This window comes from Euwallacea similis, chromosome 22 (genome assembly GCF_039881205.1).
Source record: "Euwallacea similis isolate ESF13 chromosome 22, ESF131.1, whole genome shotgun sequence".
In the NCBI taxonomy this organism is placed as follows: Eukaryota; Metazoa; Arthropoda; class Insecta; order Coleoptera; family Curculionidae; genus Euwallacea; species Euwallacea similis.
The window spans coordinates 3,088,164-3,114,413 of NC_089630.1; the positions used below are offsets into that span (position 1 = coordinate 3,088,164).

A 26,250-nucleotide genomic window follows, 5' to 3' on the forward strand; every position below is an offset into this window, starting at 1 on the left:
TTAAGACATAGCAATAAACACTTTGTTCTATAAGAGTGTTTCTACAGCGGAAACAAGAATTTATTCAAAAAATCCGGAATAGAAGTGTATTAAAAATAAATACTGAAACTTAATGAAATACCACAAAGATTAAGTCTAGTCTACGCCAAAAAGTTTTAACTTTTATACGTACTATTAGTTCTGACCCATAAACAAAGATATTTCTGGCTGAAGAGAAAACTGGCTATGAAGGTTGTATCAGACAATGGAGGAAACACTCCACATGAAATTAAAGTTTATTTTCCTGTCGCCGGTGGAAAAAGGACATATAAAATCCATTTGTTGTTTTATTCATTCTACCCCGATTGGCCCGCAAACATGAGGGTGTTTTTATAGTTAAAGACATAAAAAGGCTACCGAAATAAATTTTTCGTCTTTCTTTTATAGTAATTTTGCTTACCGAGACATGGGATATTTTTAGACTCCGCTGCAATGAAAAAAACTCCTGATTGCATCGTTTTAAGAGAGACTTTTAGAGAATCACAAAATTATTATTTTTCTATTAATTTAGAATTTTGCCTTACTGTTGAACAAATCCACAATGTAGAAAAGAGATTGAGTGGGTTTGTATAAACTGTACCACTAATTTTGAACCCACTGCTAAAATAAACTTATTCAAGCTTTGTCTTTTCCCAGAGATTGAATAGAATAATTATTAAACTTTTTTAATGTTGGCAAAAATACTTGAGTGGGACGGTAAAATAATGTAGGTGGGAAATTACTCTCAAAACATACTTTGAAGCAGTTATTTCAAACATAAATTGTTAAAATGTTGAGAACTTGACAACAACAAGATGGTTTTGTTACTATAATAACATGAAAGTACGTCGTAAATATTTTCAGATATCCAGTACATAAGCCCCTGATTTTAAGCCAATAAAAACGTTGAAAATGGATTCATAAAATACTTCTAATTCTCCATTAAAGATAGATTGGACTCCTGAAAGATAAGGACTCAAAGACAGTTAAAACTCTTGGGTCGCTACAACTTGAGGACGAGGAAGAGACGTGCAAACGAAAGAAAACATAGGGAAACCAAAAAAGTTGATGAAAGAGGATAGTCCTTAGACCCTTCAGAATTGCAGGTAGATCCCGATGATATCCTTAAACTTGAAAAAGATGAACTACTTAAAATTAAATTCAAGAAGAAAAAAATTCAAGATCTCTAGAAGGAGCAGGAAGCTAATTTAAGTTACAACACAAAAGTTTGGATGGTTTTAAGGTAGGTGCTGATACTGTCATTAACCATGTTATATTTCAATTGTGTAATGGAAAGTAGGTCTGAAGAGGATAAACTTGAGGAAAAAAGTATATAGTTAAATCAGTGAAGCAAAAGAGCACTGAAGATTTGGTTGATGCAGAAGAAATAAAACCAAAAGAGGTTCAAGTTGAAGACATGGAAAAGCTCCTCGAACTTTTCGAAGAAATTGAGGGGGTTCCTTACTAAGCTGCAAATGAAAAAGACAAAGCGGGCTGCAGAGAAGAAAGTTAGAAAAGAAAACAGAGATAAAAAGCAAAAAAGCGAGAATACTATATCTATTAAGTTATGTAGGGTTATATATATAATATGTTTTTTGGAGTGCCCAAATATTTTTGATAGCTCGAGGATGAAATTATCATTTCTCTGAATATTCATATAGAGGAAGAGAAGATTTTGGACGAGAGGAAATTGTTGCAGTATTAGAGGTGCAAACATTTCAATTTGTATTCAGAAAATCATTAGCTTGCTATATAAAGGTGATGTTTTGATAGTCGCGCTAGATGAACCTAAATTAGAAAATTCCAAAATTTCATAATACTCTTGAGCAATTTAAAAATTTGCCTGGACTGTTTTTGTCAGTAATGACCATCATAATTAGTCATTAACTAGTTTAGTACTAACATACTAAAATTTTCCAATTTTAAAATTGTACTTTTAAAATTTCCGCCTTTAATCAAATCCTTCATACACTTATATCAATTTAATGCATCAGTTTTTTTTTCTAGGCTACAATCAACATTCACTCACTCAGTCAACAATTCCACCCATCGCCACCCAAACTAACCTCAATGAATACCCAATGGACGACCTGCTGTTCAACTACAGTCAGTTGGCCCTCATCGGAACCAACCACGCGGACTTCGCAACGGACAACCTTTCTGAGGTCAACATAAGTAGGTCAGTCACTAGACTGACCTCCCCACTAGCAGTCACCATTGTGGTGCTCTTGGCCTTCTTACTCTCCCCAATGATCCTCATCGGCAACTCGCTAGTGCTGGTGGCCATGTACCGGTTCAAACGATTACGGACGCCTAGCAACTACTTAGTGATGTCACTAGCGACTAGCGATTTGGGCGTGGGAATGTTCATGCCTGTAGGCTTTTATTTAGAACTTAACGGTGTCAATACGTTTCCAGGATCTCAAGTGTGCTTGTTTAGTTACGGGGTGGTGATTAGTTTGTGTTGCGTGTCGGTTCTAGTGATGGTGGCGATCGCGGTGGATAGGTTCACGTCACTAGCCCGGCCTTTGAGGTACAATAATTTAATTACACATTCTGCAGTGGAGAGGTACATTGTGATCTTTTGGATTTACTCTAGTATGGTGGGGTTTAGTCCATTGGCCTATGCAGTTTATGTCGGACCTAAGAAGAGGTGGGTTTGAAAGAACTTATTTTAAAAGCTATGAATCATTAAGCTCTTATACAGTGTGTCCAAGATAAGAATATGTTAAGCGTGATAATCCCGAAATGTTATAAACATTCTTACTTTGGACTTTGGCTGCACCGCGTAGCCCAACTATTTTCAAGTGTTAATTTGATGCTTTAAACAAACTCCTAAATACAAGCGCCTAGTTTGTATGCATAGAGGTAAATTTACATTGCTCACTTTGAACTATAACTTCGCTGCAGTCGCTTGTTTGTCACACATAGCCTTTGGTAATTTGTATTTACTCTATAGATCCAGCTTCTGTAGGGTTAAAGCAAGACAAAAAGATTAAAGTCGAGTGTGTGATACATATAAATGGTATATAGGGTGTAACATTTCACTTGGTATATCGAAATATCTAGAATACTAGGCATCCTGCAAAGAAATATTTACTATCAAACTTTAATCACCCTGAGGGGGAAATGTATTGGTGCTCAAGTTGATTTCCTTCCATCTCCCGTGTGGACTCGGCGGGGGGGTAAACTTATTAGTTCCAAATGGCAACCCCATTTTTTTACAGATTCGGATAATACGGGCAAAAGTAAGAAAAATTTGTCCGAAACATTTTTTCGATTCGTACTAGAAAACATTGTAATTAATGAATTACAATTTCTCTTTCACTTATGATTTTTCAAAAAGTTTGATGATATCTGCTTTAAAGTTAATGAAAACGCGAATTTTTGTGTAGCTTTTATTTAAAGTAAATATTCAAAATGGTGTCCCCGAACTCCATTGCACTTATTTATCCGTGTTTTAACGGACTCTTCACATCTATGAAGTGTGTCTTCTAAAATATTGGCACAAGCGCTTATGATTCGCAGAATCATATCCTCATATGTCGTTGATATTTCTTTATAAACCTGATCTTTGAGACATTCCTACAAAAAGAAATCCGGTGAAGAAAGATCTGGAAACCTAACAGGCCAATTCACCGGACCAGACCTATCGATCCATAGATCGTTAAAATTACTATTAAGAACTTCCCACGCCACTGCGGAATAGTGAACCGAACAACTGTTATGTTGCAACCACATATTCTGACGCACTTCTATGTTTAAGTCCCGGAGTAATATGGGCAGTTCATTTTCCACAATATTCCGGTACATTTCACAATTCAAGTTGCCTTCAATTATGTAGGGATCGATAAGTTATTTATGACATTTTATTACCATAGAATTTTTTTTGTCTTATAGAGATTTTTTAAAAGTGGAAGTTGCCGTTTAAGGTATGAGTGGAATTTCGTGAATTACAGTATTTTCTAGCGTAATTTGAAAAAAATATTTCGGACAAATTTTTATTATTTTTAGCTGTATTATTCGAAACTGTAAAAAAAATTGGTGTTGTTATTTGGAATTAAAAGGTTAACCTCCACCCCACCCACACGGGAGGAAGTGGAGGATCAACTTTAGCACCAATACATTTCCCCTCAGAATGATTAAAGATGACTAAAGATTTCTTTATAGGGTGCCTAGAATTCGAGGTATTTCGATATTCCAGGTTAAATGTTATACACTGTATATTTGCTTCATTCTGGAAGGTCAAGAATGTGACGAGAGATATTTTTTAAAAAAATTATATTTTAATGTATATTATAATATTATAATTAATTTCAAATTTCAATAAATTAATATATATTAAAAGGACATCATGCGTTAATGAATTAAGGTCGTATTAAAATCATGAAATTTTTTCCAGAAATGCAGGATATGCCTTAACATAATTAAATAATATAAAAATGAATTGCCTATTTTTATATCCAAAATAAATTGGTATCGATTGAGAATTTAGAATACGTCATTTAATTATGGGCACTTAAAGAATATAAATTTTCTCCGAAAAATGCACAGAAAACTCAAAAATTTAAGTGCAAATTTATGGAAAAATAACAAATATAATTATAAAGATTATTTTAGGTTATATAACAAGCAAATTAATATTCAATAAATAGATTTTTACAAAAAATGAAACATACTAAATTGAATTTTGAGTACTTGAAGAACGTGAAGTTTCGTCAAAAATGCGAAGAAAACCTTGATTTTTTTATTAAACATTTTTTTTAATTAATTTTGTCTAATCATTAAAAATTTAAGTTTTGTTCCCACAGTCTCAGTATGTGAAAAACTATTTTACTACTATGAAACCACTAAAAACATGCCAATACGTTATGGATGATCTACGATTTAAGTTCCTATATAAATTCGAATGTTTGCAAGTTTCTTCATAAAAGATCAGAGGGGTCGTGCGGGCAACATGAATTAAAATAGTCCAGATGTTTTTTTTTTTGGTGATTTGTTAGCCTGCAGGTTCTTTTTTAGAGGCAGCTATTTACAGTTCTCCGACAAAAAAAGCGGTCAATTAAAGACTATTTCAAAGCGGTTTTAGTTGGAATAAAAAACTTCTAATTTAGTCCGATTTTAAATCCCTGGACGACATTTAAATTGTGTTCTATTTTTGTCCTCACGCCCTACATGGCGCATTATTCTTTTATATTTGTTGAATTTCGTCCGCCCTTTTCCATGTTTTTGTCACGAGATTAATGATGTTTATACAAGTCCCGTTTAAGTTAGCAACGCACTGAGCGAAAGAACAAACGAGGCTACTAAATGTTGCAATTCAAACAGCACGCCAATGTGCTATGGGCTATTTGACCGAGAAAATAGCCTTTTATAAATGCTACAAAATTTTGAGCTTTAACTGTAAGAAGTTACAGGCGTAATTAGAGAGTATACAGTGGTCAAATCAACAACAAATTATAAAAAATGAAATCACTATTATTTGCAAGGTATTGTTTATGTGTTATGAGTTATTTGGTGTTGTAAACTTTCCCTTGTAAAGTAACGCGTTCTAAGCCAGTGAATTTACGAAATTAACTGTGATGATGGAAAATACTGTAAATCTGAAAATTTAAACGTACTTAAAGATAGGTATCATGTGAAAATGCATTGATGTTCATCGCAGGTTTTTAAATGTAATTCTCTGACTTTCTGAATCTTAACAAACAAAAAAATCATCTAATTTCTTGAGGTTTGGATGCACTTCACCGCAGTTATCATTGAGGAAAAGTGGAGTTTTACGCACATCGTTGATACTAGATCTTTTTTTTAATTTAGCGACAAAATTAAAAATATACAGTTATTGTGTCTTTTAGGTCTCTGAATCATTTAATTAAGTCAGATGAATGACAAACAGGAAGTTCTTAAGTTGCTGCCATTCAAGAAGGTATTTATGTGATAATGCATTGCCGTATGTTAACCCTTCGTTACTTAGAAAGTACGAGCAATTAACGAGAAAAGTAAAGTAAAAAAGAAAAATGTTTTTCAAGTGTTGTTTTAATAATTCATATTTTTCTCATTTGTATCATGTATACTCAACTTCCTTTTTATTCATATCTCAGGTTTTTATAGGAAATGAATCATAAAAGAATCTACCTCATATTCTACATCAAGTATTAAACCATTAACCAAACATTTTCATACACCTTCAACAGACAATTTATGTACTTGGTTCTTGTTTTTATTAACTCGTATTTTGTTTGTTTCATGCAAAGTCCAAAATTACAATAAAATTAGGTTGTTTGTGTTTCAAATCGAAATGTATGGGGTTGGAAAGTAAAAGGCAACAAATAAGCTATACATTTAGTATTTTAGCTATTTATACCTCTATTTTCCATATGGATTTATTTTAAATAGTTTTCCTGCAGTTCCTTAGAAGTGAGCAGTATAGAAAGATCCTCAAAACTATCGTTGGGAACAGAAATTTCGGAGCCCATTTTGTTGGAAAACTTTCTTGCTAATATAAAAATATTTCATTTCCCACACAGGAATATCCTATCCAGCTTTCACTTTCGGGAACTGGAGGAAATAAATCCTTTTAATCATACTTTTCCAATATTTTATCATTTTTAACTTTAATGATTGGATAAAGTTGATATTAAAGTCAACGTTTTTACAAAGCTTCTTGCCGATAAATTAACCTAAAGTTGCGATTTATTTTCTTAAATTGAGAAAATTATGTATTGGTCACATCAAATAAACAAAATAGAAACAATTTGATATTGATGATTACAGTCTTCATTAATATATTTAATATACAGAAATTCCACCACAGCTTCTAGTGCCCTTTACCATATAGCGGCAGAAATTTAATCCTGTAGGATTAAATGTCTGACACATAAAAAGGATAACCTTCTTCGTGCCCACCACAATTCCCTTATTTATTGCTCCCTCTAAATTAAATTTCAGAACCTTGACCAACCTCACTTTATTAAAGCTAGAGGACATCCTTCGCAACTAAGCCGGGAACGTTGACGTCTTTTTATATTCCAAATGAGCTTCTACTCCAGAAGCATTTTGATACAAAAAAAGCATAAAACAAGATTTTTTTTTGACGATTTTATCTTAGACTCTGCGTAATATTTAAAAATTGTTTACTGAATATCTTTTAAGGCTTAAAAGGGTTACACCGCTAGCTTTCACCATGGAAATTGCTTTTCAACGTGCCTCGAATATTTTTGATGTTGTCGTTTAGAGGCATTAAAAACAAAATTGCTTTGTATCCCATATTTCTTTCGATATTACCGTGAGGGTTGCTCAAGGGAGACATGACAGTGTTCCTCAACTTACCTGTCACGTAACTGCAAGACTAAAACCAGCATTGTACTCCTTTGTTAGTGGCAAAAACACAATCGATATTATTGTTTAGGGAATATTCGACAACTGAAGTGTCTTTGGATATATATATATATGTATATTTATACCCTGTTCCCAGGCGAACCCTGAACAAAGGAGGTTGATATGGAAAAACGGTTTTTAATTTTTTTGCACCTGCACGTATTATTCAATTAAAAAACTTTTACATGGAGGTCATAGCACTCAAGACCGGCTATCATTCCGCAATTTTTCCAATTTTCTAGTTAGAGCCGTTTTGGCTCAAACTGCTTCCAAATTTCAATAATTTGAACGTCCCGCGTAATCGTTCGAGGCCACGATTGGCCAGAATTGAACAAACACAAAGTTGCCAACAATACAAGCGTAAAAAACCCCATGTCAAATGAACTTTTTCTTTTTACTAATTTCTAAGTAAATTTTAATTTATTTATGAGTTAATTCATAGAAAAATCAATGGAAACCTGAGGATAATTATCACGTGATCTGCTTTGATGTCCCCACAGTAAATATCCAAATTTCTTATTAACCTATTGCGACCTTGTGTTTATTTAATTCTTACCTTAACTTTGACCAATCGCGGCCTCGAACGGTTACGCGGGACGTTTAAATTTTTGGCATTTTGAGCCAAAACGGCTCTAATTAGAAGATTGGAAAAAATGCGGAATGATGGCCACTCTTGAGTACCATGACCTACATGTAAAAGTTTTTCAATTGGTTAATCCGTGCAGGTGTAAAGGATTAAAAAACCGATTTTTCATGTTAATCTCCTATGTCCAGCCGGTACCGTCTAGATGCCCGGTATAGCACAGAACGTTATGGTCAATAGTCTGGGTTAGTTTAAGTTAATTCGTGGTGATACATAGTGCACATGTAGTCGCGCAATAAGGTGCAAATTATTTATAAAGAAATATTTATTATTATACCACAAAATTGTGCGACTGTGGTGCTCTTTGATTAAAATTAGTTTTTTGCGTTAAAAATTTCCTTCCTGGGGCTAACAATCGAGAGGAACAAAATTTTGTTACTCCACGTAAATCATTGAAAGCATATGGAGCTCGTCCCTCACTTTTTCAAAGGATATTGTAAATATTCTAATTTGGAAAGAAACTTGCTAGAAATTAGTTAGTGGTCACACCCATAACATATTGGCATATCTTTAGTTTTTTAATACAGTACAAATGGACATTTAAAGTATCCTGAGCCTCTTTGACTTTCTATAATAGTTTTCACTGCATCTTGGACTTCCACTCCATCTTTGTAGTAACATTCAGGTTTTCGGTGCACCCACAATTCGTTGGAAAATTTTAGGAAATTAAATTCGTTTTGAATATGAAATTAATTACTTCTTTTCAGCAGCTATAGTGCTCTTTCCCAAGTTTGGAGTATAAGTGTAGCATTAGAAGATTCCAAGAGTAAGGTAAAATAAAAAGAGTAAAAATAATTATTCTTTATATTATAACTGTGACAGTTCAGGCTTTGGTCGACGATTGATGGGCTCTCGAAACGTTCATTACGATTCTTTATTTTTATATTAAACTTCACGCTCCCTATTTTTATTTGGATATTTTACATTGAATTTTCAGGTATTCTTTAGTGATTTTAGTGCGAGGAGATTCTTTAGGTTGTTACTGTGCTCATAATTTAATGACTCATAATACATTTTTAATCTACATTAAATTTCCTTTAATTTTAAATTCAGTAATTAACTTCGTAAATGAGCTATTAAAACTACTGTCAGTGGCGTAGAGCCATGCAAAAAAAAATATATTTTTATAAAAAGAATGATATGTTTTTTCAGGTAAAATAAATTTATCGTATTGATTGAATTGTTTTAAAAATTTTACTTGATACGCCCCTAGTTAGTTATTATTTGTTCCGTTAATGCTCATGCTTGCAGTTCAATCTTTAGACTGCAGGAAAATATTTTGATCAGTGGCGTACTATCTTCTAAATAATAAAAGTAAAATTATTGGAAATTATTAGGTTTTAAAAATAAAATATCCACTCAAATCCACCATTTATAAAAAAATATTATTTGTACATATTATCAGTTAATATAGAGTTGCCACGGATTTATTTTGAATAATAAAGTTAAATTTATTACACTTATGCGTAAATGAAACAATTTCTGATACGCTTAGCATTTTTTAAATAATTGTCAATAATTTAATGGCGTGTCCTGTATTTTCAGTCAATACTCAATTTATTTTTAATACTTTCTCTATTTGGAAATGAGTGTTTAATTTTTTTTGCTGGCCATTGTTTATTTCATAAATGTGACAGTATGTGTAGTATGTACATAAAATATGGAATAAATTCATTTTTTCGATTTGGAATGAAAATGTTAAAAAATACTTGGACATGTCGACTTTAGTTTAAAATTTCACATATTTTGGTTGAATATTATTAGTTGTGATATCTTTATCGTTCCAGATATGACGTCAATGTTAATTTTTTTTTAATTGTAACTTCTATTTTGATAATTTTATGTAAAAGCGCACACTTTCTTACGTGCAGATTATAAGCTTTTTTACTATGTTGCATAATAAATTTTTCGATAAACTCTCAAACACATATTTTGTTCTTTACAATAACTAACGATAAAAGATAGACATCCATTAAACGCATATTGTTGATTTATTTGATAGGTTTGTTTATTTACTTCCATAGAAAAGGTATTTTTATTCCTTTTAAAAAACGACATTTTCCTGTTTGTTAGTTTTGGTTTGACTTCGTAAAGGTTTCATTTCAAGTTTTATTACAATGCATTTATCTATAGCACGAAACATTGAGATTATTATGATGATTAGTCATGGTGGTAAGGTGCGAACATATAGGGGGTACGTGTTTTATTTAACAACAAATATTCCGATAGACCGGATCTGGAGAAGAAATGTGTTTTTGAGAATTTATCAAAAAATTTATTATGTGACATAGTAAAAAAGTTTATGTCCTGTACGAAAAAAAGGCGCCCTTTCACATAAAATTGTTAAAAATCTTTAAAAAATTTAACACTGACGTCATATCTGAAACAGTGATGGCATCACAGCCAATATTATCCAACTAAAATATGTAGAATTTTAAACTAAACTAGACGCGTTTACGCATTTATTATTATTTTAATTCCAGACCAAAAAAATTAATTTATTCCATATTTTATGTACACACTGTATAATGTAAGCAAGGTTATGTTATGATTCTTCTATCTTCAGTACACATTTTTAAGTCTGAAGCTTGAAATATTGCTATCAAGAAAGTATGGAAGGTGAGAATGAAAATTTGGTCATTTTAGAAAATAAAAAACCAAGTTTGTCTAATAATATAAGAGATTAAGCCATAGCGGTAATAATTACAAAATACCCCACCTGGGAAAGGACCGTTTGATTGGTCGAGATCAGCTGCCACTTAATCTTGTACAAGAAACTAAAAATTAAATCACCAAAGAATGAAATGTGACTGATAGAGGTATTTAGCGAAGGAATAATTTAATAGACTAAGCATTTCATGTTTATTTTAACGCTAATAAATATTTTTGTAACGCTAGGCACTTATTTCTGAACAAAAAAAATCTCTGAAACTGGACATCTATTTCCGAACAGAGGGAGTATGAAACTAATTAGTGTATTATACTGCCTAAAGGTTTTTTTTCTATAGTTTATAATAATATTTTTGGCAGTTCTTTCTGTCTTAGCTATTTTTCCACAATGAAGTTAACTTGGCACATGTCAAACAGTTTTGACAGGTGTGTAGGTAAATTAAGCCACCAAATAGATCCTTGAAGAGATTCAAATCACTTTATGTTAAATCTCATTCCATTTATTTTTTATTTTTCTCTGCGACCATCTGCTTATTGATACCGATTGTAAATAACTATTATTCTAAGCCACTATGAACAGGCAAACTTGAAGTTAAGCTAGGTGAAAGATTAAGCTGGTTTCAGCGTTATCTTATTCACGAAATGTTTGAAAAACTTGTGGTCTTGTGCTATCAAATGACCCAGACATTATTCTTGGGCAATAACATGCTTTTCAGCAGTTATGGATTCAAATCATCTGTGCCACGCCTCTTCCGTTTCCATTTTGGACTCGCATGTTTGAAATTAATTATAGGTATATTAGAAATGTGGTTTAGCCTGCAATATCCCAATTGATCTATATCAATAGAAACTAAACTCGAGACGAAACTTTAACAAGAGAACGTTAGTTTGAGAGAAACTGGAGAGAGTAAATCGTGGTAAATGTTTGTCCAACACGTCCAGATTAAAGAGATTAATTCGGACAGCGTAATACATTAAAGCACGTGTCTTCACCGATTCGTGCTAACGACTTCAGGGACCTGGGGATTTCCGAAAATGTATTACCCATCTCGTTTTCGGGATTTGCTTTAAACCGTACGGTTTCTTTGGCGTCTAGTTGGAGATTTGTTAATGTAACACTATTTATACTTACATTAAAATCGACGAGGACTCCATCATCTTTAGACCCTACTCAGAATTCAGTATTTTATTTTGTGGGAATAACGGCTCAAACGCCAGTGGAGACTGTTAGAGCAGTGAAATTGGAATAAAACTAAATTAGGATAACAAGTTTCCTTTACTAATGGCTTGGACGAACACCCTTGTTAACGTTGCGGCGATAAATCTGCCATCGTCTTCAGACGAAAATAATAAATAAAATAAAAATAAAAAAATAATTAAAAAAATAAAAATGAAAATGAAAATGAAAATGAAAATGAAAATGAAAATGAAAATGAAAATGAAAATGAAAATGAAAATGAAAATGAAAATGAAAATGAAAATGAAAATGAAAATGAAAATGAAAATGAAAATGAAAATGAAAATGAAAATGAAAATGAAAATGAAAATGAAAATGAAAATGAAAATGAAAATGAAAATGAAAATGAAAATGAAAATGAAAATGAAAATGAAAATGAAAATGAAAATGAAAATGAAAATGAAATAATACAAAATAGAAAATAAAAAAACGAAAATAAACGGTAAACTGTATGGAGAGATGGATATTTGAAATGTATGAAACATTCCGAAATTCCTCATCTAAATCGCTGAAGACGAATGAATTTTTTTAATTCATAAATTTATTACATCTTTTCACTTCTAACTCAAAAGGCATGTATGTTCTTTAATGATTTTGACTTGTTTAATCTGAGGTTTAGTCTATGCTTATAAAATGAATGGTAGTAGCTTTGAATCTTTATCTTGTAAAATTCCTTAATTTTATGAGTACATTGTCGTAGTTCACTGCCAACAATACCAACACAATGTCTTTTACAAGGTGGTGATGTTCTACTCGATCTTTTTTTATTTTACTAGGAAAATTTTCAAAAAACATCTGACCTGATGTTTTGTTGGCCGGATAGTGTGAGATCTGCTGAAGCGTTTACTCACTAAAAACCACGGGATTTCTATGATCCTTGATTCGGAACTGTCTCTGTGAGATATAATCATCTAAATCCAAAGGTGTTTACGATTTGTCCTGCTAATTGTTGCGTCCTTGTATCCGACTGATATTCCTTTGTTCGCTCTTAATTGTTTTCTACAGGGTGGCTCATTAACACCTGCTGAAAATTTTCAAAATTATGTTTTTTCAGGTGACGAATAAGTTGATACCAAAGGGCGCTACTGATGGTCAATTTTACAGATTTCACAGTTAATGATTTTTTACCCTGTATGTCTAACGTGAAATTTCATTTAAAATCTGAAAAAGCAATAATATTTCCATTAATTACGTATTCTTGGCTCATTTTAATATCTCGATTTGTTTTCGAGAAAAGTCGATTTAACGAACACTATGTTTAAAATTAATTATACGAGAAATTAAAAGCGACCAAGTGTATTTTCATTTTCTAGAACACATAATAATTAAACAAATGATATACGTAATAATGATTTAAAGTAATTGTTCAAAGTCCACCATTGACATTGATACACTTTACTCAGCGTTTTCTAAGACACGTACGAGTTTACAACAACATATTGGGATTGTCTCTGATTTCGTTGGCAGCGATTTGTATTCTTTGCCACAACTCTTTACACCTACCAATAAGTTCTCTGTAAACTATATCTTTTATTCAAGAGCAAAAAAAAATTGAGAGAATTAAAGTCCGGATTTCTGGGTGGCCAAGTAAAAATGCTTTCACGGCCAATCCGACGATTTGGAAAAACTGTATCTAAATATGCACCCACCGGCCGAATAAAATCCTGTGGAGCTCTATTATGAATGAACCACACGTCTCTTCTCAAGTAAAGTGGAATATCGTCAAGCAATTCCGTCAAATTTTGTTTGTTAAATACAATTTAAATTGGGAGGAAGTTTAAAGGGTTCAATAAAAAAATTGCCAATCACAAAATGCCACACCAAATATTCAGTTTGAACTTATGTTGGAAGTGCCTTACTTTCACTCCATGGGGATTCCCAGAGTCCCACAAATGATTATTTCGTCAGTTAAAAACTCTACGGTGTGTAAAGGTAGCCTCATTGGTAAATAAGAGTTTATCTGAAAACCTAGGATTGTCGGTTTTTCGTTTTTCTACAAAATAGGCAAAACGTAGACGAATAGGAGGATCTTGAGGCAACAAATCTTGTACAGCAGTAATATGAAATGGATAGAATTTCTCCCTTTAAAAATTTTTCCAAATCGCAGGCTGAATCATGCCTGTTGCAGAATTTAAAAGGAGACTACTTATACCTCGATTTTCGGTCACTTTAACCAAAAACTTCCTTTGCCTGCTCAACCGAAATACTTTTTGGAGCGCAGTAAGTGCTTTTCGGACGGAAAGGTCCGATTTCGCCTAAGCGATTTTATAAATTTCTAAATAGTTTGTAATTTGGTTGACTTCGCTTGGAATACAATTTGTAATGTCTCCAAGCTAAAGCGTGGCCATTGAAATTTTCTTGTGCAAAAATAAAGATCATGTCTCTTCTTTCATCATTTGAAAATTGATGTGGTTTTTTCAAACTTTCATCATTAATAACGTTTTTTATTACATTTAAAACTAAACAAAATAATTTATTTATTTAACAGCACTTGTCATTATATACCGGTTTATATAGCTGAGAAGATGCTATTTTGCATTTTGAGACATACCTAGCTTTTTTAATTTAAACATAGTGTTCGCTAAATAGATTCTTCTCGAAAACGGACTGAAACATCGAAATGAAACAAGAATACATAATTAATGGAAACATAATTGCTCTTTCAGATTTTGAATGAAATTTCATGTTAGACATACAGGGTAAAAAGTTATTCACTGTGAATTCTGTAAAATTGACCGTAAGGGGTGCTGTGTAGTAGCAACGCGAAAATTGCGAAACGTATCTTATTCGTCATTTAAAAATACATAACTTTGCAAATTTTCAGAATCTAACATAAATATTTTCAAAATAAGGGCAAAAAATTAAAACTTTAACTTTCAACGCCCTGTATATCCGAAAATATCAACTTTCGGATAAGGCATATTTTCTCCAGTCATCACCATTTGACGTGTAGTATCTCCAGTTTTCGGTCGCCTCATTCATAATGCATCGCCCTGTATATTATCGAGCTTTGCGGTCTGGAGAATTTCTGATTCCTTCCTCGCCTTTTTAGTACCGCTCCTTTATGGAAATTGGTTATTCATCATCTTGTGCGGCACGTTCTGTCCTTTCTTTTTCTTTTACCATCGCAGAAGTGGCGTTGCCGCAGCGGCCCGTTTTATTATCCCGTTAATCAGGGATTCTGGAGCTAAGATTTGCACCCACGCATTTAGCTCTTCCCTTTGTTCTTGGAAAGTTGAGCACTGGAATATGCAATGTTCCGCGGTGTCCCTGCATTCCTGTCCCGTTTTTAGCGGTGTGTGAAGTGTCTAAAGCTTCCGTGACCGCCAAATGCCTGTGTTATGCAATTACTTAGGCGTTTGTGTCGGCACGAAGTCCAGAGTTCCAAGTCAGGGATTACTCATTTAGTCCAATGACCCTTGTCCTAAAGATTCCTCCAACGTTCTGGTCATTTCCGAATGGTCGTTTTTCTTGCTTTTTTCCTGATTCGATCCATTATCTGCGGAATTCGACTTAATTCACTTCTTTTCTCAGACCCTACTTACAATGAGTTCTTCAAATTATTTTCGTTCTAAGAAGGAAGAATTTTGTAGTCAATCCTTCATTCTTGGATATTTTTTTCTCCCTTCTGAGATCCCTTCTGTGCATGATTCTTCAGATAGTTTTCTGCCTTGTTTTGCCTCATCTACCTCTATTTTTACAATTAGTTGATAGATGGATCTTTTTCGTTTGAAGAGTCGAGGTGAAGCAACTTTTGTTGCTTGTGTTTGTTATTCTTGTAGCTCTTCATCATTATTCTGCCAAAATTCCAGCATAAATATGTTTTATCCGTTTTGTTCCGATTGTTCCTTTTATTCTCTAGGAATACGCCTCACACACCAATAGAGGTTGTCGGACCGGTGGAATTGCACAATATTCTCAGTTAAAACTATGTAACTAAGAATAGTATTCACTCTTTACTAAGGGCTCGGAAAAAACCCTTGTTAAAAGAATCTGGGAAAAAAGAGTACAAAAACGAAAATAAATGGCAAACAAACGCATGAGAGGCGAATAGGTAAAATGTGTGAACATCCGGGAGTTCCTCTTCACAATCGCTGAGGAATGATAGTTTTCCTTTACATAATATTTTTTTTAGGTAAATGATTGCTATAGCTAGTTAAAACTGTCTTTTTTTATTTTTGTGCTGGTGATTACTCTACTAGTATTTAGTTTACCTTGAACGAAATTTTTTTTAAGGGGATTAGAGAATCTGCCAGGTGCACTGGATTCAAAGGCTCCATCTTGGTTGCCCATGCTGGGTTGGCTTCTGTCCAGGATCACCGACCGGCTAAACTTCTTCCCTCTTCCCTGGTATCGCCACAAGGCCTTGTTTCAGAGATTCCGTTCCCCTTTTTAATTCCGATTTTTTTCGGTTCAGATTTTTGCCTTGACTTTGTCTTTACGCTTGAATTTTCCTTGCAGCTTATTAGCAACGTTTTTTCGTGATGTTTCGTCCACTTTCGGCATTTACTTCTTGTCTTTATTTCCCGAATTGGTCGCATTCGCATAAGCGATACTCCGAAGTGTCGATTTCTCTGCAGCATCGATAGTTATCCCTGGCTTACTTGCCGCTCCTTTTCAGATGCCTGCCGAATGCACCATTTAGGGGCATTGCTTTGGTGAGGTAGTGGTCTTTTTGGTTCGTTTTCGTTTTTCTACCCTGTTTCCCTTGGTTCGGTTAGCAAAAGTGCACGTTTGAGACAAGTAAATGGTAAATCTATTCTCGGTTAGATTTAACTCAGAACATTGTGCGATTCTACTCCTGCTAATGTATGAAGCGTTATTTCCGAAAAATTTACGAAATAATGAATAATTCGTTTTAAAAGGATAGACCGTACTTCCCACTTAGAGTTCTATTGAATTTTCAAATTTTAAATGCCAAAGCACTCCATATCCTAAGTAGTATAAACATGCATAAATGCAAATCCATCTTGATAAGTCCCCAAACAATTTGCATTTGCATTATTAATCCCCCCTCTCTTTAATTCCAGCGTTGCCCCCGACTGCTCCTTTGGGGACATGGTGGAGAAACCAGTCCAGCTGTTCATGTTTTGTGCTGTGTATGGTCCCAGTTCTCTGGTGTTATTAGTTTGCTATGGATACATCTACTTCGTGGCTAGAGGACATGCCAGAGCCATACGCTCTGAACAGCAGCAGTCCGTACATAGGCAACATAACAATTACACGGGGGCCGTGGGCCCCCCCAGATACGGCCTCGCCCTTGCCATTACTACGGGTTTGTTTGTGGGACTTTGGATGCCTTTTCAGGTGGGTAAATTAGTGTGTGTTGCTTAACGTTCAATTTTGTCCCGTACCTTTGTAAATAACCTTATAGAGGCAATTTGTTTGTCTCCGTGAATAAAATATTACTAATGGGGATTTATGGCTTGAGCTGATCTTTGAACTTTACGTTCCAGTAGTATCATAAAAAATTAAATGTATAAAAAGGAAGTAACAATCTTTGTGTTCGATTGGATGATAAAAGCAGTTCAATTTATAATTCTGTTAGTGCAAAGCAGGTAACTTACGTGGTTTCTTCACAATGACTCGATCTTGACAAACGGACATAAATTTCTTTTTTCGCCGAGACACTAATAACATGTCCGTTGAAAATATAAAAAATCGATCATTAATCATCCACTTTAACGTTCAGTTGCTCAATTCTTTTACTTTAACGTGCGATTTTATTATGAGCAACAAAGTATACACAAAATGATAAATACAGTATTGTTATCCTGTTTGACGGCCACTCAACAGATAGAGATAAACAATAAAACGTCCACTTTTTGTTTTGTTCTTCGTGTCTCTGCTGCACGTCATGGTTCTGTCACTGTCATCGAGTTTAAATTTATATAGTAGACAATTTGCATACTTTCGATATTATCATGAATGTGATGGTGGGCTATAATTCTGAACTATTTTGTATAATTTAAATCTAAAATTAGGTTTTCTTTAAGAGTTCTAACTGAGTCAACGAAAAAATATTGTAACTTATTCGTATATTAATAGGCTAATAATAATCCCAACTCTATTGACACGCCCGCTTCGTTTACGCGTTTCGATTATTAATCACCTTTATTAATATACTTATTGGTTAAGTAACTATTAACAGATGATTAAAGTATTTCGCGGGCATTTTAATTTACACTAAAAAGTTAATATATCAACAAATTAACACGAACTCGAATATAAAGCGTACGTAATGAGATTTTATGCGAATCATTTAGTTGTGGACTCGCTGGCAAGTTTTTATTACATAAATAACAGCAATACAGGGCTGGGTGAAAGTCCGGAATAAAATTAATATCTTTTCAACGAGTGATTTAAAAAAAAACGTTGAAATATTTGAATTGGTTTTGAGTTGTACGTATTGTTAGGGCAATGAAATGAAATATTTTCCTTCAACTCCTTAGTTGCAACTCTATCCGTTTTAAAAAAAAAAAAAAACATATGTCATGTGTGATGACTGAAAAACTCGTGAAAAATGGAATTTTACCATGCCCTTTTTTTTCTTTTAGTTATCTGGTCATTGGAGAATAAAAAAATCTTTTAAAAACAAAAAATGACGAATGCCTTCTAGTCTTATCTGCAGGTTATTTAATGTAGTAGATGCTAAAAATGTCCTTTACCCTCTCCTTGACATGATCCCAAGCGATGGTAAAGTCCAATAAAAACTAATATAGATATGCTATCTTTAATTTTGAACGAGTTTTTATTTTACATCGATAAAATAAATAAACAGATAAAGTGGTATTCAGCACATCAAGATGTGCTTCAAAAGGCGAAAAAAATGCTGAATTTTTTGTGCCAAATTTGTTGCCTCGATAAACAGTACATTTTTTATTCCGCTTTAAAACTGTAGCATTTTTGTGTAAAATTGACCTGAATATAATGTATTGAATATAAGGTATATCTTGTCCAAGAGCTTTTGGAAGGTGACTGTGACAGGTATTTGCAATTTTGTGAGAAAATGATGAGACATTGTGACGAAAACAATGGGTTTCCACTGAATATACTCTTTCCGAATGGAGCTACTTTTTATTTAAATAGAGCAGGTAACAGGCACTATTATCGTTTCTGGAGTCAGGAAAATTCACACTCGATATGTAAAGCTCAAGCACCTTCAGAAAATAAATCTATGAGCAGGTATCATTAACAATCGAATTATAGGGCCAGTCTTTTTGGAAGAAAACCTTACAGCTGAAGGCTACTTAGATTTTTTAAGTTTTAAATTGGTGCCTGCGCTACTTATTATGTTTTCCAACGAAACAGATCCAGATATACCCACTGAAAAAATTTGTTTAAACAGGATGGCGCTCTTTCACATTTTAGTGTTAATGTTGGAGGATATCTTAATGAAATATTTAATAGTCACTAGATTGGACCGCATGGCACAATTGAATGGCCACCCACATCCCCAGACTTAACGTCATTCGATTACTTTCTTTGGGGATATCTGAAAGATAAGGTTTATCAAAGTAGGTCGGCTAATATTGAAGACCTAAAAGCCAAAATTAGAGTGGAGTTAAGTAACATATCGGCTGAGGCCATTCGGAATTCCATCGACGGATTTTACCATCGCCTGGGAGTATGCCAAGTAGAGGGTGGAAGATATTTTCAGCATCTGCCACGTTAAATAACCGGTAGATAGGACTAAGAACGTATTCGCCATTTTTTGTTTTGAAGAGAGTTTTTTCCTAATAACTACATAACTAAAAGAAAAAAAAGGGTATGATAAAATTCCATTTTCACGAGCTTTTCAACGATATATTTTTCCATAAAAAAAAGTTGAGTAGGGTTGTAGCTAAGGGCTCGAAGGAAAATATTTCCTTTTATTGTCGAAAAATCAAACTCACTCACAATTACTCAAAATCAATTCACGTGTTTCAGCGGTTATTTTTTAAGTCACTCCTTGGAAAGATAATTTTATTCCGGACTTTCGTCCAGCCCTGAATAACCTTTTCAAAGTTAAGTTACGTATTTCGTAAAAATATCAAAATACTTGACGAATATTTTGGCTTCGTAAAGCAAATTTGTCCATCCTCGACACGAAACTTCACTCTTTCACACGATTCCCTTTTAATTTTAATTAGCGGAAATTAGCGCCAGTGTCGCATTAATTAATCAGACCATCACTCCGTGGTTTCGGTTTTCTCTAATCCCTCACGTACTCGCTTTACAACTTGTTATTTCATTAGACAAACGAAAAATCCTTAAAATTATATTTTCGACACGATCTGGAAACTTGACGAAGAAACTAATGACGAGTGAGATGGGGGGGAGGGGGCTAAATCTTTTGAATTGTTAATTAAGTACTTAGGGTAACTTCCAAATTTGGGGAAGGGAATTTAAATCAAGAGGAATAATGCATGTCGAAGTTTGGCTGTAAGGGTATCGTCCGAAGGGTAAGTACTTAATATATTATTCAGGAATAAACATAGGATAATGTTATGGATAAGTCTCAGGTACAGTCCAGTTGGGAATTGATTTTATGTGTATAATTTTCGAGGTCGTTGAACTTTAGGGGTTTAAAACGTAAAATTCCCAGGAAAATATTTGAATTCGAGTACGTGAGCCCAGAAAAATCATTTCAGGGATTTGTGGAAATTGCAGGTTTTTGTAGCCCAGTTTCGTCATTTGAAACGGTCAAAAAGGAAAAGTTCATGGAAAATTTACAGGAAATTTGGGGATCAAATTTGCAACTATGAATAATTCACGGGATTAAGTTGGAAGGTTTTAATGTTTGAAAAGGTGAAATTGTTGGACTTGAAAATTTTCAGGATTACATTTCCTTCCGCAGCAAAGAATCAAATTTGAGAGTTAAGAATTTGCCAAATTTGAAGGCAATGAGGAGTTAGTGGTAATACTTTTGAATGGTTTAGGAGGCATAGAGGGTCAAGTTTTCGGTAGAATTAGAACACGTATACCATCGACACCATCTTACAAATCAAATAGATACCTATTGGATTACCCTTAGAAACAGTTTAATATCACGATTTATCGCAGATGAGTTGAGTTTTCCTTCATTACTGACTCTAGTTTGACCATAGGCCAGGAGGTTGCTAGTAGAGATTGAAACTAAGTAACTACATTGGTTCAGGAGCATCTGCATGTCTTTGGCACTGATCCTCATTCATCCAAGAAGTCTGTCGAAGCCATCATAGAGCTCGATTTCGAGTATTTCCCAAAGCAACCGGTCATAGAGTCACCCCGGGCCACAAGGAATTTGTGGATTTTCTCCAACAGAAGTTTGAGGGCTCTGGTAGTGATAGAGGTGGTTAGTTTAGTCACAGAGCTTACAGAATATTTTCCCCGTTTGAGTTTTTCTTCTTCCCTCAGGAAATAAATCCTGTGTGGTTAGTTCTATGTTAATACCTTTTTGACTACTTGGATTTTGACCCTCCTCCCCTCTTCCTCAAATTCCCTTTGATGATGGCTTTTTTGAATTGGAGATTCCTTATGTCATCATTGGCAGTCTCCAATGAATTCAAAAAACGTCTTTACGGCCCACTGTACAACAAAGTTATTACTGCATAGCTGATCATTCTTGCATGGGTGATGGATGTGCGCTACACGTGATATGTACCGGATGGCCCGTTAACAGAGGACGCCGGCTGCATCTTTAAAACTGTTAAAGATGAAGTTTTGAAATAAAAAATGGCATATCAAAAGCGGCCAAGAGAAAATGCTGGAAATATTTTCTAAATTGCTAACTCCATTGCTAAGTTGCGTATTTCATATGGTGAAAGAAAATATATCAGATAACTGAAGAAAAGGCAACGAAAAGTTCCATTTACAGTTTTATTCGAGGAAAGTTCTGTAGAATTTTTGTATGTGAAATTTTTTTATATATTTGCAAGTTTTCTGTAGAGGGCGCCGCGAATGTTGTGAGATAAAAATTTAAGTATCTCGGGAACATGTGGCTCATTAGAAAGCGCTCTTTTTGTTTTATTCAAAGATGTATCAGACAATTCATTTTAGTTAATGAAAGTACACTTACAGGGTTGTTGTGAAGTCTAGAATTTTTATGGAATTAATATTTTCTAAACAAATAGAGACATCGAGTTGGAATTTTCAGGATACATATACAGACCGAAAACTGAACTGACCGAAAGCTGTTACGACGTTGCCGTACACTGTAACACGAATTTTTAAAGTAACTTTATTTAATTAGAGAGCTATAGAGCATAATTTAGTTTTTAAAAGGTTTTTTTCCCTTAAAAAACTCATTGCTCTTTTCTCTGATTTTTATAAAGAAGTCACAACAACGAACCATATTTCTAAATTTGACAAACTTATTTCAAGTTTCTTAGAAAACAAAAGAGGGTTGCGATGTTGTCATTATTTTTAGGGAAAATGTTCCTTATGTGACTACACTGTTTGATATTTCACTTAAAATATGCGCATTCCTAAAAGAATAGACGCAAAGCTGCCATTTTTTCGTTTGGTTCAACTTTTATAGGCAAGAGCAGGAGATATAAGTATTTTAAAATACCGGATAGAAATTCATGTGGTATGAAGACATTGAAAAAGGTCCGGAAGAATGTAATTTCACTTACTAGATTTACATTTTTTTTGTAAAATTTTACTTGCCAAACATTCTTATTAAAAATCGTCCATGAAAAGAGAATATAAAAGTTGATAGGACCGATTGTATCTAAAATATCCATGAAAAATGTTTTTTGCCTAAGGTTGCTGTGATATTAAAAGTTGATATCATCAAGAATACCCTTATTTTAAATGAAGCATCCCATATGTATTATAATATTTTTCAGTTTTTCTGAAATTTCTATGAAAATTTCGGATTCTGCGATTATTCCGAGGCACGTTAACAATTTTCATTGAGAAAAATGATCCCTGTGAGTCTGAAGAATGATATAATGCAATTTTACCAATTTTAAGCTTACAACTCTTAATAAAGTTCTATAAAGTTTCTGGAAGTTTTATACCTCCCCGCTTTTCAAATCGTCAGGAAAAATAATAAAATCCGGAATTTCACTTAAATTGTATGATTTGGACCTCATTACGATGGTATATGCCCTATTGCAATTCCGTGGAAAGTTTTTGCGTAGATTTTAACGCAGGAGATAAAGAAAGCAATAGGCAGCATTACAATATCATTTTTTCAGGGAATGTCAGTATTACTGCACCCAAAGAAAGGTCAAACACGTGTATATAAGAACCTACTTTTCAAACATATTCTTAATTAACACATATAGCGATTTCTCAGTCTATCGGTTAGCATGCATTATTGTAATTTTTCTACGTAATAAGAGTTAGGTACAATAGCAGTAAATTTGCTTTTGATACAAAGGAATTTCCTGGAAAATCATTCCAAACACACCGAAACCATTATTAATTAATTCCATGAACACATGATAAAAAGAGGGTTATAGCACGTCAAGTGATGCCTGGCTGGATAGGTCCAGAGATTGGTGTTAGACACGTGGAAAATCAGTGGTTTATAAACTGAATCGCATTTTCTGAACAGAAATTTAAACATTTCAAATGCATTTTTAATGGAAAATCCGCATTGTCGACTGTTATGAAAATGTATGGTCCCGGATTTGCAATAACGAAGGGGATTTGTAGGTTTACCGGAAAAGTTATATTCGTGTATGCGATATAACTTTTCTGCTTGTTTTCATCCAAAAGTTTAAGGTTGAATTTTATAGATTTTAAAAACGAAATGTTATTTGAACTATTATTGAGTTTAGCGTCTAGAAATCGGGATCTGACGAATTTTAACTTGGATAATTCCTTGCTTCCTATATAAACTTCTTGAGATAAAACTGCCAGCGCTTGTCGTTTGGCCCTTAAATTAACATATTAAAGTAATTGTCTGAGTGGGTAATGTAATTTATTAAATTCGATTTTCTTAATTGCTATCAACAAACCAGATAACGATCTGAGTACGTCTCTTGAATGGAATACACGTGTATGACTTGTTGATGAAGACAATAGAATTAATCGTTATGTTCAATGAGTTTAATTAATCGGCGTATGCAGATAATCACAATAATTAATGACTTTATTATCTGGATAAATGTTGGTTCGGTTTTCTTCGAAGACTCGATATAGTTTAACTGGCGAGGATCAATAATATCTGAAGGATTAGAGTTTAGTCGTTTAGGGGTATGTAATCGATGAGCTGGCAGCTTCAACTGCAAACTAATGCCCTTAGGAATATTAATGTAGAGAACGAATATTCTTCATGTCCTTGATTTTGAAGGACACTAGCTTGATATTACGCTGAACGGCAGTCGAACTATTCAGGGAATAATCCGATCTTTCATCAAGGTATTATTATATATTAATAGTTATTGTTGTTGTTAAAGTTTGCTCCCACTACTATCAGTCAACTAATCAAAATGGCACTTAAGGGAAAGAGATGCGTTTAAAACAAAACAAACGGAAGAAAAAGGGGAAAGCGAGAGACGAAAAGTAGATAAAGGTATTTTTAGAACGTAATGAGTCTATTCTTATCTTAAACTATTATGGTCTTAAAGTATTTTTATTTTGAGCGGAGTATTTCTCTTTTGAATTGGCTGAATAATTTGATTAATTTTTACATTTTTGAAATTTTAACTATAAAAAGATCAGAACATGGTAAGATCTTAGATGTCGTCAGTACAGAACTCGTAAAAGAATTACTGGTAATAACAGAAAAAAATATGAAAAAGATTAACTTTAGAGCGCACTAAAGCTTGCTTTCAACAGTCTTTTGAACCAATTTGATAAATATAAATTGACCGATTTTCGAATTCGTCGAAACAGGAAAAATCAGAATCTTCATGTTATAGAAACAGAACCGGCAAAAAAATAAGGAAAGAAAACTATGAAAAAGGAGATATAAAAGAAGATTTAAGGACTTCTAAATTCCTGCATAAAACCTGCTAAAATAGAACAATGTGGAAATAGAAGGCATCAACTGATATAGGAAGTGGAATAAGTTAAATATCAAGTAAGTAAAAGTCCTTCATTCTGACAATTTAGAGCTTCTAAATTAACTTAATTTGATTAAGTACTATACCGAGGAACTTAGCTTTCAAACTTCCCAAGTATAAGGACAAATGAAGGCTAAATCTATTTCTACAATATAATTAGAAGATAAAAGGAGAAGGATAAGTACAATACAAAAATATGGAAGGGAGGAAATTAGGATTTAAAAGATTCCCTTTAGCAAACCTCCCTGAGACACAAATATACATAGCTAAAATTAAAACAGAATTAACCACATGAGCAGAATTGAGAAGAAATAAATATTAATATTTCATTCATGTTAATTTCGACTATTCGGAATAATAAACAGGGAACTCTTTCAAAATAAATCTGTCAGAAGAAGAGTAAAACTGTCTTTACAATCAAATATAATAACGCATAAAAGAAGTAACAAAACTATGAAAGAATGATAGAAGATTCCTTTAAAATCCAATGATTGGGCAGCTTTATAGAGCTTGTTTAGCATCTACATGATTAATCATGCATTTTCTGAAATAACAATTCATTAATAGATTCTTTATATGTATATCGCAAGATAATGTTTCAACTTCGACGCACGTCAATGGATAGCCGAACACTATAAATAATTCTTATGTACATGAATGGTTAAACATAGGTAATGTTGCACATTTTTCTTATATCGAAAAGTCTAAGAAATTCATTTGTTATCTAAGAAAGTGTCTAAGAAATTCGTTTGTATTATCTGAGAAAAACCGAACTTATGGAAAATCATTTCCCTATTTCTTGTGGCTCTACTGGGAGAGAGGTATTTGAAAATCGATTTCTTTTCGTTATATCTGCAAGGTGTATTGTATTAAAAACATTCACATTTTAGTTCCAAGAAAGATGGTAACAAATAATAAGAATAATTTTATAATATTTAAACAGCAAAAAATTAACTTTAATATTTCACTATTTTGAAAATCTGAAAAAAATTTGTTGCAATTTCAGAATTAGAGTTTTGTCATTCAGTTTAACTTGAAACGCCCTATATAAAGGGAGGGGGGCTGTGGAGATTTGCCGCGAACTTTGAAATTTGGGGACAGCTGTGTTCATCTCAAATTGATTAATCTGGATCCTATTTCGACCGTCGCTTGCTTAATTAACGAAACCGCTAAAAACCAAATTCGTTTTTTTTCAAACGTAATTAAGGTATACTTAGTTACGACAGACTTCATGGATAAACGACTCCTGTTAGAAAAACCTTAATTTTTGAGATAAAGAGCTTTAAACAAATTAAAAACTCTTTACCTAATTATGATGA

The 26,250-nt window shown here is 33.4% G+C and overlaps 1 protein-coding gene across 2 annotated transcripts in view; it reads left to right on the forward strand.

Moving 5' to 3' along the window:
* Positions 1–26,250, forward strand: part of LOC136416042 (adenosine receptor A2b-like) — a 56,261-nt gene that overhangs the window by 28,631 nt on the left and 1,380 nt on the right. Inside the window, exons 2-4 of one of the 2 annotated variants that reach the window (XM_066401020.1) lie at positions 2,026–2,551; positions 2,618–2,671; positions 16,976–17,252. In XM_066401020.1, coding sequence (XP_066257117.1) covers positions 2,100–2,551; positions 2,618–2,671; positions 16,976–17,252 — 783 coding nt within the window. In that variant the 5' untranslated portion in view covers positions 2,026–2,099. Of the gene's footprint in view, positions 1–2,025; positions 2,672–16,975; positions 17,253–26,250 lie in introns of both variants that reach the window. The other variant, XM_066401018.1, reaches the window with a different exon arrangement.